Source organism: Branchiostoma belcheri, unplaced genomic scaffold (assembly GCF_001625305.1).
Source record: "Branchiostoma belcheri isolate BF01 breed outbred unplaced genomic scaffold, Haploidv18h27 scaffold53, whole genome shotgun sequence".
NCBI classification, from domain to species: Eukaryota; Metazoa; Chordata; class Leptocardii; order Amphioxiformes; family Branchiostomatidae; genus Branchiostoma; species Branchiostoma belcheri.
Window position 1 is genome coordinate 2,266,173 of NW_017804165.1, and position 14,828 is coordinate 2,281,000.

Consider the following 14,828-nt stretch of genomic DNA (forward strand, 5'->3'; position numbering starts at 1 on the left):
ATATCTTTGTATAAAATTACTCATGGACATATTAATATCCAAATGGAACAATACCTCAAACCTGCCCATAGGCGTACCAGAGGAAGTCATGAATATAAGTATCAAGCAATACCTGCCAAAACAGACTGTTTTAGATTTTCTTTTTTTCCAAGAACGATAAATGAGTGGAACAAGTTACCGGGCCAGCTTGTAAAAGCCCAGACAGTGGAGGCCTTCAAGGCCGGGCTTCTGGCCGCGCAGCCATAGTCCGTCGCACCCCCCCCCTCTCAGTGATACCCCAGTAGGGGTGGTTAGAGAGTACGCAAGAAGAAGAAGAAGAAGAAGAAGTATTCTGGTTAGGGTAAACAAACTTTGACTTCATCTTGCTCCTGCCGACTCCCCAGATCCGTCTGAAGGACATGCACACCCTGGCAGAGTTCAGCTCACAGCCCAAACGTTGGCTGGCCACAGACTCTAGTAATGGGGATGTGTGGATGGAGATCCCCACGGTCTGGCCTGGGGAGGACACACTTCCTGGTAAGGTCACACAGATGGTGGCAAGGCTGGAACTTTTACACACCAGTCAACAACCTGAACTGTTAAAAATCTTCGTAACAAGTTTTCTACGAACGGTATAAGCAGCTCTGTTGTTTACTTGTACATGTTATTAGCTTACAATAAGGAAATTCATCCCCTGAAATAATGTATGCTTCTTCAGCTTACCCTCTGCTGCGTTCTAAAAGCCTCAGTCCTACCGTTTTTCATTTAACTGGACTTGAAAGAATAAGCAGAATTCGACATCCTGTTAGATTTTGAATTATTACATTGGATGGTAGTTTGTGGTCTCATTTGACACAATAAAAAGCTTTCAACATTTCATGCAAAATTTTGGTCTTCCATCTGTAGAGAAGCTAGGTACCTGATGGTACAAAAGGCTGCAGTATAAGACAGCGTATGAGAAGGAACATTTGGTAAACTTTGACCCTAATGGAACTATCCCTGTCCCTGTCCACAGTGCTGAAGTACCAGTTGGAGGTCCACACCACTGACCAGTTCAGCGCAGGGACAGACTCCAACGTCTACATCACCATATATGGGCAGAGAGGAGACACAGGGAAGAGAGAGCTGGTCAGGTCACAGAACAATGACATGAAGTTTGAGCAGGGACAGGTGAGTGACATGTGTCAATCATTTTACTGCTGCATCAACACTATTCCTTGTAACAAATGTTTATGTCATTTCAGTAATTTCTACAGTAAAGTAATTTCAGTCTTTCACTTCAATTTTACATGACATATACCTCAACCTTTCTATCTTATTACTGATTTAGCAGTGTTGAGATTGTGCCTTTATATTGACAGTTTTGCTGTTTGTGTTGCAGATGGATCTGTTTGAAGTGGAGGCTGTGTCCCTCGGCGAGCTACAGAAGGTTGTCATCGGCCATGATGGACATGGACTGGGTCAGTATTTCTCACTTCAGTATCCTGAGAATCTAGCATGTCCCAAAGTCAAGTCATGAAGAACATGCTCCATTATTAGCCTCTCCAGCTAACTTCAAGTCAACTTCACAGTCTTGTGAAAGATTGACACTATACCTAGCTATAGCCCTGGTGTGAGATATCCAATGTAACTGTGATTGCATAGCTATCTGTAGCCTTAGTGTGAGGTATCCAAGGCCTAACTGTGATCATATCTGACAAGTTACTTTGTATTTAGAGATCATAGTTTACAGGGCTGTGTCACAAATATTCTATCCTGTCAATAGGATCAGGCTGGCATCTGGACAAGGTGGTCATCAAAGAGTCTCCAGGTGCAGACAAGAAGTACACCTTCCCATGTAACAGGTACAAAAAGATATGATTTTATTCTGCTTAATACATGTATATCACATGTTTCAATTTTCTAATAAAGATGAAATGATAGATTTGGGTATCTGTTTTACGTAAGATGAGAGTGTGAGTTTTTGTGTTGTACAGGTGGCTGGATGAAAATGAAGATGACAAATTAATAGAGCGAGAACTGCTGGTTCAGGATGACAACTCGCCCTCTGCCAAGTCTCCTGACCACGCCCAGCCCACACCTCCACCACAGGAGACCACAGACAACAGAAAAGGTGCAGTAAATTTTGTAAACTGCCAATATATTGTAGAATAGATGATTTTGAGAAATCATTGTTGATGAAAGTTTGGAGATGTTGGCCATTGTAACAATCCAAAAATAATTTAAAAAAATGGAATGTAACAAAAAGGACCATATTACATGTACTGAGAAGTCAAAAGGAAATTGCACTCTCTTTTATGTTTTCATATGACTTCTGTTTTGGTTCATATATGGCCAGGCGTGAATGACATTGAACTTCATGACTTCAACTGACTCTTAAGATATATTTATTGTTTCCCCCCAGATGACTGGACGGTGCGTGTGATGACCAGTGAGGATGTGAATGCAGGCACAGATGCCCAGGTCAGCCTGACTGTGTACGGGGACCAGGGGAACTCAGGACCCCTGCAGCTGGGCGTCGGACAGAGCGGCTTCTTCGAGAGAGGGAAAATAGATGAGTTTGATGTAAGTGTGCATTCTTGTAGAAGTAACACAAAAGCGGATTTCCTTTCTAAAACATTTGTGACTGAAGATAAAGTGCATTTTGCAGAAAAGTTACATCTTGCTAAAGCTGTTGTACCCTTGTTCCCAGGTGAAAGTTGGAGATGTTGGGAAGATCTACAAGATCAGGTTGGAGCAGGACAACAGTGGAACAGACCCAGGCTGGAAAGTGGACAAGGTACAGAACAGCGGATTATGATAATATTGTTCTGTTAGCTGTCATGGCTGGACTGTGGAAATAGAATTATATCTGTGACCAAAGAATATCATGTGTCACCATGTAATGGGGATGTCTTACCCTTGCAATTTGAAAGTCATCACAAATACGACCATTGATAGTTACTTATACTAAAAGGTTATTTCCATACTAATTTCTTAGTGTTGTGTTATGTCTCTTGTTGACATGTATTGTGTTCTGTCCCAGGTGGAACTGTCCCACCCCAGCTCAGGTGAGACCCTGGTGTTCACCTGTGAGCGCTGGCTGGCCACCAACCAGGACGATGGACAGACCTGCCGTGAACTGCCCGCTGTACGAGAGGGGGAGGAAACACTACCAGGTACAGACATCCCTAGCCATTGAGTACGATTGACGTTCAAGTTTGTGGCACTAGTAAAGCAGCATTCTCATATCTTATACCTTTCTCTCCGCAAAGTCAGAAATAGTAAAACATAACTTTCACCCCTGTATGTAGCATTTCACTTTACAATACCTGTCCTTGGTGCTGAAGTGATTGCTTAGTAATACACTTCTTTTTCGTAAAAAACACATTTCATTTTTTGGAAAATGTTCTGGCACAAATATATCTTAATAATTGAGCTCCTCTGCTTCACACCAGTTCACAAGTACCAGGTTGGTGTGCGCACTGGTGACCTGGAGGAGGCAGCTACAGACTCTCAGGTCTACATAACGATGTATGGCACAAGAGGGGACACTGGGAAGAGACAGCTGGTCAACAAACTCAACGATCACACACCGTTCCAGAGAGGAATGGTAAGTGCAGACAGACACAAAGCTGTGAAATTGGCTCAGGAATATTCTGTCCAAGAACAGCAGACTTGTGCCTCAGAAGTACATGGTTCTGTATAGTAGATACATGTATCTGACTTGAAACTTTATAATATGTCATCCCTGTATATCAGACCCATCTGTTAATGACATTAAGAAGCACTATCTATTTAGTATTTTGCATATTATGTTTTTAAATGTTGAGCCATGTGCCATGTTCCAGGTGGACCTGTTTGAGGTGGAGGCTGTGTCCTTGTCTGACCTGACTAAGATAGTGATCGGCCATGACGGCTCCAGATCAGACTGGTACCTGGATAAGGTGATCATCAAGGAGTCGCCGTCCAGTAAGGAAAGTTTCCAGTTCATCTGTAACAGGTACAGTTACTGTTGATACTCTCACATCTTTTACTAACTTTGCAAACTCAGCAAGAGAAAAACATCATTGTTGCCCTGTCTCTGTCCTTGGTGCTGAAGTGGTGATAGCTTACATTTCTACCTTGCACAAAGATATGGTAAAAAATAGTACTGTACCATACTGTACTGGCTTCTAGGTTTAGGAATGTTTAATCTGTACAATAAAGGATATATTGAAAATTATACATATCGTACCCTGTCGCACAGTTCTATCATTTCTGTCCAACATGTTCAGAATTTATATACAGGTGCTAAAAGTTGGATCGTGTTAGTTTGGCTAAACACTGTCTGTAGTCATTTTCAAGTTACAGTTAAATTTGCTTATCTTAGAGGTACGCACAAAAATGAAATTAAATGCTTTTTGTTTTTACCACTTTCCAATGAAGTTGGCTGTCCAAAGACAGAGGTGAAGGACAGTTGGAGAGAGAGCTGCCTGTAGAGAAGCAGGACTACATAGTCAAGGTGTACACTGGAGACAAGTTTGGTGCAGGCACTGACTCCACAGTGCACATGGTCATCTATGGAAGCAACGGGGCCTCAACAAGGCTCCAGCTCATCAACAACATGGAAGATCACAACAAGTTTGAATCTGGAGGGGTGAGTCATCAATGTTTCTATCTGGCAGGGTGTTTGTAAATTATGGCTATATGTAACTAGTAAAGGAATGAAATGTTTTGTTTTACACCTTTATGTTTAAGTTAGAGTGACTCTTGATTCTTCTAACGAGAAATTCCTTTAGTTTATCTCTCTCGTGATTTACCTCTCAGATATAAGAAGAGAAATTCATTCTTTATTTCATTAGAATAGAAAATGTTGGTGTCAATTAATCTTAACCAACCGTTTCCTTTCAGGTTGATACGTTCCAAGTTGAAACCCTGCCGGTGGGAATCCCTGAGAGGATTGTGATAGGGCATGATGGGAAAGGAAGGGGTGAGTTACCCATATTTTCCCCATTCCTTGTATTTCACAATTATTGCACAATTATTATAGCACATCTTAAGTTAATCACCAGGTCCATCAGTGAGATATAGCAAAGCAAACAATAACTTTTCATGACTTATGATCTGTCTACTTCTGCATGTGATTCAAAGATTTCAATGTTATTATAATTGTAAGATTGCTTCTATAGTAATACGTCTTGTACATTAGATCTTATTTGTTTTGGCATTTGTATGATGATATAATATGGTTCTAATGAATTAAATAGACTTTAGAAGGGTGTGATTTTCTACAAATGCTTAATGTATTCCCCTCCTATCCTTCCAGGGTCTGGCTGGTACTTAGATAAGGTGATCATCAAAGAATCTGAGGCTACAGATGAGGAGTTTGTGTTCCAGTGTGACAGGTCAGTTTCACCAAGAAGGTGGTTTCACAAACATTCCTGTAGTTCACATTCTCAGTTTCTTTCATAGAAGCAAGAATTTTTTTCAACTTTGAAGTTGGACTTCAGACTAACTGACTCGTGCATAGCCTTGAGTGATTAGCAACAGTACTGCCAACTGCTACTGCCAGGTTTATTATTATACACCTGACTCTGGTGTATTTTTGTTTTCTTGCATACAGGTGGTTGGATGAAGATGAAGACGATGGGAAGACAGAAAGAGAGCTGGTGGAAGAAGGTACAGTGTATGTCTACATAGAGTTTATGTATTTGTTTCATCACTACATTGTAAGTTTTCATTGAAAAAGAAAACATTTATGCTCTTAGAGTGACCTGTCAACTATTTCGTAGTTACCACCAGAATAAGTGAATGCCTTCCATTGCTATACTCGTACATGTATATCAAGGAAATAATGTCAACTACAACAGACAATAAACTGACCGATAGTGAGTGTGAGTGAGTGAGTGAGTGTGACAGTATGTTGTATAGGAATTGCAGACATTCTGGACTTTTTGACTTAATGTATCTGTCGTTTGTCAGGTTACAAAAACAGAAATGATGCTGCCACAGACGGGGAAGCAGACAGCCCACCAGACAACACTGCTGCTGGTGATGATAAGAAAGAAGATGAAAATGCCAATGCCAGCGACCAGCCTGGCAAACAGAAAAGTAAGAATCCCAATGATGATGGTCGACCAGAGCAGAGTGAACCTGCGGCTTAGAGTAAAGTTTGCTGACAAACTTTGTACCCAAGATCTACCCTGTGTATTGTATAGTGTACTTATTGTATGTGTGCAGAACAATCAAGTATGCTTTTACTTCATTTAAAAGCTGCTTTATGTTCAATATGAAGGTGCACAGCTGTATGGATGATTTTATTAAATTTATATATTCATTATAAAGTATATTTTGTACAGGTTTGAAATTTAGTTCTTAAAGAAAGTTTCACAGTATTGTAACATTTTGAATATGTTTTTTAAGTTTGAATATGCATCAAATTTGTTTATCTTGGCATTCCAAGTACGTATACCAGTTTCCTGTTTTAGTTACGTTATATAATGTTTGTAATACTGTGTAAAATGTTAGCCAGTTGTTGACATAGGAAAAGCCATAGACCCAATGTGGTGACCTTCCTTCTATCCCTGTACATTTGTAGCTCCTGCAGCCACTGAAAAGTTCTGGCATGAAATCTATCACGTTGGGAAGGGGACCGAGTAGCCAGGATGTGCCATGGCCACCACCACAGTAAATAGTCATGTAAGATAGTGTCCAACGTGATGTGGTCATTGTGTCTGTGGTTGGCCTTAGATGTGTATAGTCTGTAATATATGTATGTAGTAACAAAAGAAATATTGTTCATTGTAACTATATAAGAATTGTTCACCTCAACTATGTGTAAGTCCTCATTGTGCAGTCCTCATGAATTGTGTCATCTCTGTTGTCTGTTTGTGTATATTAATTATGCTTTGTTCTTGCCTTTGCCAGTGCATAAGTAGAAAAATATCTGTCCTACATATAGGTACCTCTCAAGAGCTATATAACTTATGGATACTACTGGTAGTACGATACTCACCACTTCTCTGTTGGCAGACAATGCAAAAATACATGTCATAGCTGCTAACTAATATATGATGACAGAGATTATCACATGGCTAAACTTCTGCAATGCTTGCATCACTTAGCTACATCATACAGCTGCTGTCTTGTTAAGAAAACAGTGGACTATTGCCAACATGACCAAAAATGGAGCATTAACCTGGCCTTTCATAGGAGGAGAAACTGATCTTGTACAGTGCATAATGCACTTTGGGTAAACTAGGGGATCCACAAAATATTGTGTTCATTTGCTCCTTTCCCAAATGCTGAGTATATGTATATCAACTCTGACTACATCTGGCATGGAAGATTTTGAAAGTTGTTTACAGAAATTACTAACACAAAATACACTTTGGAACTTGTCATGTTTATTTCTGTGAATGAATGAAGAGTAGAAACTAACTTAAAAGTCTATCTTATGTAGCAAAAGAGAAAAAACAACTTAATTAATTTTCCATAAGCCTCATTGAAGCATTTTGAATATCAAGGAGAGAAAAGTAAATCTAACGGAAAGCAGGGGATTGATCATAGCTGTAACTATGTCTACTGATAAAGTAATGGTTGTACATGTCATATGCTGTTTTAGAATTTATGATATTCTGTAATAGTGTTGCTGTGCAGTATGTCATGGCTGATGTGGAAATGTAGAGACAAGAATTGCACCTCAAATCATATAACGATTCACTGTTAAAATCATACTAAGTGTTCTCTAATCGTCATGCCTGGTTATAGTGGACCAAGAGAGATGGCTTTAAGCATTTCAACTTATTTCTTAAAATTTGAGTTTATTTTTATGACACTTTCTCTTTCATTCTTCAGACTTGGTTCTCAGATCTCTTTGCAACTCCTCAGATTTTGCAACCTTGAAAATGAAACAGAGCAGAAGACTTATAATTAGTATCATTTGACTGTTGAGGTTCTCAAGATCAAATCACCTGAAGTCAGATTGAGATGCTAGCTGTCTTCAGCCTGCCCTTCATCTCTGTGTATCTCTTCATATGGACCTGTATAGTGCTTTAACCAGTGTTGCCTTTGGCAGTGTGTGCCTTTGATTTCTAGAACCTGTCATTGTTTTTTGGTTTGTGATCAGTTAGAGACACACACTCCATCCACTAAATGGTAGTCAAAGCATTTGCAGTATACATGACTGTACAATCATGTAGATGGCTATTTCCATATTGCCCTGCTACAGCTGTTCAACTTGTGCTAAAGACAAGTCACAAAACGTTTGTCAACAGTGTTGTAATGCTACTATTAACAAATTCACAAGAACTAAGTGGTTGCAATATTCTCTGATATGATGTGTTGTGTTGCCTTCTTTCTTGTGACTAAAATACAAAGGTATGTATTCCTAAGAGTTGATATTTTCATGTTCATTTTCTTGCAACACAACCAAATGGCACATATCAATCATGTATAACATGTAATTACCTCATCCAACTTGTCATGTTGTTTTATGTATGAGTATACTTATTGTAAGTTACTAACACTTACATACATTCAAATATTTTGTTGATATATTGGTCCATTAATATATGTTTGTAAAATTTGGTGATTCTGTGAAGAGTATTTGAAGGTCTGACAGTGAAACCAAGTTGGTTTTGAAACAGTGATGTTGCTGGTGTCATACTAAGAAGGTTTGAAATAGAATGTTATCTATGTAGTATAGATATTTAAGGTGTGTACCATAGGTACACTGAGAGAGAACTGTATGAAAGAGTATATACAAGAGTGATGAAGGGAGATGTTGCAATATAGTTGTCATTTTGGGATATATTTTTGTATCTGTGCATGATTGGACCTGTCGAGTACTTGTGCTTTGAGCAACACTTTTGAATAAAGTTTCACTTCTCTGTAACAGGAAGAATGATGTATTGACTCTATTTACTATTGAAAAGTTTCATTCACAAAGCATGTTAACTAACTAACTACACCTCAATTCTACCAGCACAAGTGTCATAAAATAACAGCTTCAATCACATATTGCATGAGAAGTGGAAATACACCATGACACGTTTGTACAATTAACACGAGATTGCACCATAAAATTACACCCAAGCGAGGTAGATTATATCCTATGATGATCCCCTTCAGGATTACTAACTTAAAGGTTTGAGACTGAGAAGTTGGACATTTTTGGTCATCCACTGAAGACCCCACTTCCTGGCATTGGCTGTCATGCCATCTCCTGTCTCCAGATGTCGGATGTCCCACTTGGCACCTACAGGCAAGGAAATTGTGTCATACACTACGCAACATCAAAGGGACAAGACGGTTAGTGAATCTACTAGCAAGTCTCATTTTTATTGACTGTTGGAAAATTGGTTCAAATACTTTAAATCCATAGAATTTCAAGCAGGATTCCAGTGCTTTTCTGTACAAAAATACAGCCTAACCCATACTCACCATACAACTGTTCTACTACTTGTCCAGGAACGGTGTATGGAGGTCCTGCAACATCAACATAACATTGTGAGGCATACTACATTTGTACTAGTAATTGTAAAATCATTGAACCTTCATTTCATACTAGTTGCAGTGCATCAAAATAGTGGACACTAGATTAACTGCAGCAGCATGCAGCTTCTACCCATGACAGGTTAAATTCACATATGTTACATATTGTACTTACCATTCATCTTAGTCTGGTCATACTCCAAAGTCTCCAGCAAGTAGTGTCCATCACACTTCAGGAGAGAAGTTATAGAAGCAGCATATCTGTGGCAGGGTACAGATAGGTCACCTTCATTACTGATTCTGTTCAATCATGTCATTTCTAACAATGAAAACCTACCCATTAGTTTTCTAAATTTTCTTAAATCTTACTGAAGTTGGAAAGTCCACATTCTGATTATTTAATAATACTGATAACGTACATAGTATAGTACCTACCTCTCCCTGTCTGCTGTATTGATAGCTATGAGTGAAGCCCTGTCCCACACAGCATCAAACTGTCCTGCTACTTCACTGTACACACAAATAAAAAGATGCAAGATTGCTTGGGTGAGGAAGGATTTTGACCTGTACAATTTCATTTTTTTGTCCATTTTTCTTTGAAAAATCAGAGAATTTTCAAATTACAATAAACATCTATGACTGAACAAGAAAGAAACAGTAAAAATCCTACCTTGTGAAATCAAAAAAGTCACAGCAATAGACAGACAGCTTTCCACTCTGAAACAGGAAAAAAACTTAAGATTTGTATTGAACCCTTTATTGCAAAAAGTAAGTACTGTTATTTTTATGTATATTTGTCATTTATTTATTTATTTCAACACCAAAAAGCAAACGTTGCAGCAGGGATGAAAATCCAGGAACAAGCAGACCTAGGTTGAAATCTCCCAGTACCGGACCAATATTGTTTTTAATCACTTATATATCTAATTTATAACTGCGTACAGCTAGTATTTGTTTAAGTTGTTTGTACCTAGTTTGTCAATGTCCTTTGTTTGTTTAGCCCACCTTATTGTTTAATTGTTTTTAAACCTGTGTACGCAATTCAGCGGTTTAAACGCTGCCATGTACAAGGATTGTTGTCAATAAACTATTATTATTATAATCCCTGAATTGAAAGAGTTTGCATACAGAACAAAAAAAAGTTACAATAGGCAGGACAAGCAGTATATACAAACCCTCATATACACTATAATACATAAAAAATTTGTACCAAAGCAAAAAAAAACTATATACAGATGAGGTTTAGGAAATATAAATCTAGTGATATCATTCTATACAACAAACTGGACTGTTTGCTGATTGAAAGCATGATCTGTTACCTGGTAGAGCTTTCCATTTGGCATCCCTGGGACATCACTAACAGTTGGAGTCATGTTGTTCTCCTGGAAGAGTTCTTCAACAGGCTGTTTGGCAAACTCCACACCAACAACCGTGTGTCCCTGGTCAACAAGCCTGCAACAGTCACAAACCAGGGTTGTACAGACCTGTCTGTTTATAGTAACCATTATCAATAAGAAATAACAAACTACCAAACACGCTTGTCTCACCATTTCATGTCCAATGTCTTTCCACACAGGGGCACCAGAACCCTGACCTCTGACCTCCCTCCTGTCATATCTGCTATGTACTTTTGAAGAGAACTGCAAAATATGAATTGGATCTATTTAAGTGTATATCTATATATGTATATACATGTATAGATATATTGCTGTGCATGGGTTATATGCTGGGAAAATGATAGCAGACTTACATGTACATGTACATGTACATGTACATGCTGTTGCTTGTCTACTTGGAAGTGGTTCATTCTTAGCTATAGAATCTTTTAAGTACATGTGTATCAACAGTGTGACAGTGTACTGGACTGTTCTCCTTACCCACAAACTTCAGACTTGTGGAACCCAGTGTGACCTTTGCCCCATCGAACCTCCCAGTCCTCAGGAGTCACCAGCAAGTTCTCCACCTCTCCGTATTTGTTGACAGTTTGTCCCTCAGGTAGTCTGTGGGGAAAAATCAGCGAGGAACACTTTAGAATGTAGAGACACATGTACAGGACACAAGCCATGGCAAGAATTCAGAAGTCACAAGCTATAACCCAACAAACTAGAACCATACGTCCCACAACATCAACATAAACAATGATGAAAATTCTGACACACAATTGTAAATAAATAAATCCGTGCCTACTTTGGTGTGATGAGGTAGGAGTGTTCAAGAAGGGAGCTCAGTCCCCAGCCCGTCCTGTGCCTCTCTGTCAAACCATCAACTGACTCCAGGAGGCGCACATCACATTTAGCACCTGTTAGGAGAGATGGCTCAAGGTTTCAGCCTCAGGCATATCTGGTGACAAATTTGACAATGAAATTACAAACTATCCTTAGTATCCTAACTTTGCTAAGAGTTGCAGAAGTAAACATCTAACACCCAAAACTGCATGGTGAGACCTACCATAGCTGTCTTGCACATCAGATGGTGGGATGCTGTGAGGAGGAGCTGTAGAAAGAAAAACTCAGGATGAACCTGAAGTACAATGCAAAACAAACGAACACAGGGTAATTTTTGGCATAGCATGTACTGTACTTGTCCTAAGTTGTAATAAATGTGGAACATGGAAACACTTTTTCTAAAGACATATGGTATGAATTCCTACACAATTTGATAGTGTGTCATAAATTACTTACGAGCATGTTTGCTTTGATCATACTCCAGTGTAACGAGAAGGCAGCATCCACTCAGCTTCATAAGAGACAGGATCAGGTCTACATACCTGTACCATGGATAAAAATGGATAGAGCCCTCTAATTACAAGTTAGGACATCGATGTAAAGTGAAGCTTTATTTCTACGGTTAAAAATGATGTTTATAATGCTAAAGACTGAAATCACTGGAAAATAGCACATATATCTGCTATGGGTACTATAGTTTTTTTCCTACCTTTTCCTGTCTGTTGAGTTGATGGCAACAAAAGAGCCTCTGTCCCACACTGCATCAAAGTCTCCTTCTACATCCCTGAGTTAACATTTGAATGGGTGAGAAAAAATATATGACCAGTAAAAAAAACACAAGAGTTGTAATCCTTCCAGGCAAGAAAATAACCTTCTAAGACATCCATAATTATCAGCAGGTATAAAATACATCTCACCTAGAAAAGTCGTAGAAGTCACATACATACAGAGAAACTTTTCCATCTTGGCTCTGGAAAGAAAAGTACAACCTCAGCTTATATGTATATAGCTCATACTCAGCTTATATAGCTCATAATACTTCTAGAGTTATAACTGGAGCTAATCAATTATTAGAAAAGTACACAAAGTAGATTTTATTTCGCTGCATTAGACTCTTACAAGTAATACTGAGCAACATTCGAGGCATATACAATGTACAAGCCACATAGTCAGACATTTATAAACCATCATAGGAAAAACATTCTTCAAAATCAAAGATAATTCACCATTGATTATTAGCAGATTAAAAATTGACAACCCCAAACCCTAACAACAAAGGATAGCCCTAACATCAAAAGAGACCCAACTAAAAATCTTAAACAGCTGGAAGTTGCACCTGGAAGAGCTTTCCTCCCTTAAGGTTGGGTACATCACGGATGGTCGGGGTGAGGCCGCTCTCCTGGAAGAATGCTTCCACTGCCTGTAAGGAGCACTCCACTCCAACCACTGTATGACCCTGGTCAGCCAGCCTGAGTGGTGATAATCACAGAAAATTCAGGTGGCTGGTAAATGATGTAACTGTATTGTAAGGCTGGCTGATGGAAGACTCAGCACCATTAAGTATATCATCGACCACAACAATATTCTCCAATCGCAATGTCCAGCTCATTCCAATAGGGAGTGGCTGATCTGAGGTACACTCACCATTTTATGTCCACCGACTTCCCACACAGAGGTACCAACACCTTGACTTTCTGTCTCCTGCGAGTCATGTCATCCACATACTTCTGAAGGCACCTGCAGACAGTACACATAACGTGTGAGAATGTTAATTTTAAATAAAATTCATTGTCATAACAGTTATCATTAGAAAACCATAACATCTTTAACTGATCATTCATTGAAGAAAAGTACATTTCTTGCTAGTACTTAGTCAGAATGTAGTACTTGTAGTACATGAACCATGTTATGAAAGAGGGGAAGTCTAATACTTACGTGTTGACCTCGGCCTTATGGAAGCCGATCCGCCCTTCTGTCCATCGTGCATCCCAGTCCTCTGGGGACATACTGACGTTAGCAGTACTGATGCCTCTGAAGTTAACTGATGACTGGACTGGAAACTGTGGCACCAATGACAAGGACGTCTGACCAGGACTGGTCAACCTGTGGGTAAAGATATCATATTATCATCAAAACTCTCTTCTCAGATCGACCTGTGTTAAACACTAGGTCGGAATTAGGGCACCCCTGTTGCGATAGAACGTTCCACCGGCAAAATGACCAAAAAACTGCCGTGCGTTTCGTGAGCCATTACGCTTGGGTGCAAGGCGCTACACTCAAGTGAAATACACAGCTGTGCAGCTTTAATCGTTGTGATCTTTATCTGTCAATATTATATCTAATGTTGCGCGGGTTTTTGGTCAGATAAACTATTACCAAAGGTCTGTGCGTTTGCATGGAACATATAGTAGCTCGGAATTAGGGCACCCCCCGTTAACGTTATCATGGAGTATCATTGTGTATCAATCATATCATATCATAAAAATTCATATCATATCATATAGTATTGCGTATCGCAGATAGTCATGTTGACATGACAACTGATCATACATGTAACAGTTAACATATATATATACAAATTATAGTCCCTGGTACTTGTTGAGTCAAATTATAAAGATCATTGAACTGTTAGCACTTGTGTTGCACAAATGATAATAATAAATGTGTCCCATGGCAGTACAGGATTTCCTCAGGGTTTGCTTATAACTTACGAATACGTTCATTTACCTTCGGGTTATGGTCCGGGAAGAAAATAATAAGAGACACGGCCTTGCAATCAAGGTCCAAGACATCAAACTTCCGGCAAACTACCAACCTGAAGTAGGCCGCCGATTGGGCCGCCGATTCGTAGCCGCCCTTTCAGCCGCCGATTCGGGACTAAACCGAGCATAGCAGCTGATTCAAATACAGATTCGAAATCCCAGAAATTTCCTAAATCGACCCCAAAGAAAAATCACGAATGGGGAATTGTTGCAAATGGTCTGTAATAACGCATAGAATATCAATTCAAAGATGAATAAAATCATAAAGTACCAATTAAACGATAAAGTGCAAATTAAAGACTTAAAAACGACACCTAGCGACAATATCATAATCTGCTGATGCTGGCGGCCGATTCAAGTGAATGGTCTCCACCCTCAGGTGCTAAACACCTTGCGTGAGATTAAC

The 14,828-nt window shown here is 39.2% G+C and overlaps 2 protein-coding genes across 2 annotated transcripts in view; one reads left to right on the forward strand and one right to left on the reverse strand.

The window, feature by feature from the left end:
• The window catches only part of LOC109480884 (lipoxygenase homology domain-containing protein 1-like), a 71,527-nt gene extending 63,204 nt beyond the window's left edge, over positions 1-8,323 (forward strand). Inside the window, exons 62-76 of the mRNA XM_019783213.1 lie at positions 384-516; positions 995-1,149; positions 1,361-1,439; positions 1,745-1,823; positions 1,956-2,092; positions 2,384-2,544; positions 2,672-2,758; positions 3,005-3,137; positions 3,417-3,571; positions 3,810-3,961; positions 4,387-4,597; positions 4,852-4,930; positions 5,267-5,345; positions 5,564-5,619; positions 5,923-8,323. Coding sequence (XP_019638772.1) covers positions 384-516; positions 995-1,149; positions 1,361-1,439; positions 1,745-1,823; positions 1,956-2,092; positions 2,384-2,544; positions 2,672-2,758; positions 3,005-3,137; positions 3,417-3,571; positions 3,810-3,961; positions 4,387-4,597; positions 4,852-4,930; positions 5,267-5,345; positions 5,564-5,619; positions 5,923-6,104 — 1,878 coding nt within the window. The 3' untranslated portion in view covers positions 6,105-8,323. The remainder of the gene's footprint in view (positions 1-383; positions 517-994; positions 1,150-1,360; positions 1,440-1,744; positions 1,824-1,955; positions 2,093-2,383; positions 2,545-2,671; positions 2,759-3,004; positions 3,138-3,416; positions 3,572-3,809; positions 3,962-4,386; positions 4,598-4,851; positions 4,931-5,266; positions 5,346-5,563; positions 5,620-5,922) is intronic.
• Positions 8,324-8,733: 410 nt separating this feature from the next.
• On the reverse strand, positions 8,734-14,463 carry LOC109480897. The gene is made up of 17 exons (XM_019783233.1): positions 14,388-14,463; positions 13,596-13,763; positions 13,305-13,397; positions 12,997-13,129; positions 12,578-12,630; positions 12,370-12,444; positions 12,117-12,202; positions 11,884-11,928; positions 11,623-11,734; positions 11,313-11,435; positions 10,983-11,075; positions 10,755-10,887; positions 10,106-10,152; positions 9,871-9,945; positions 9,611-9,696; positions 9,385-9,429; positions 8,734-9,199 (listed from the first exon to the last, which is right to left on the reverse strand). The coding sequence occupies exons 1-17, from the start codon at positions 14,450-14,452 to the stop codon at positions 9,078-9,080; spliced, it is 1,554 nt and encodes a 517-aa protein (XP_019638792.1). The 5' UTR covers positions 14,453-14,463; the 3' UTR covers positions 8,734-9,077.
• Between the last annotated feature and the right edge of the window lie 365 nt (positions 14,464-14,828).

Coding starts and splice junctions, on each gene's coding strand:
- LOC109480897 (XM_019783233.1), bottom strand. CDS start 14,452: ATGTCTTGGACCTTGATTGCAAGGCCGTGTCTCTTATTATTTTCTTCC. Junction 10,153..10,754: donor CAAATGGAAAGCTCTACCAG/GTAACAGATCAT, acceptor TTCCTGTTTCAG/AGTGGAAAGCTGTCTGTCTA. Junction 9,430..9,610: donor TGACCAGACTAAGATGAATG/GTAAGTACAATA, acceptor TTGATGTTGCAG/GACCTCCATACACCGTTCCT.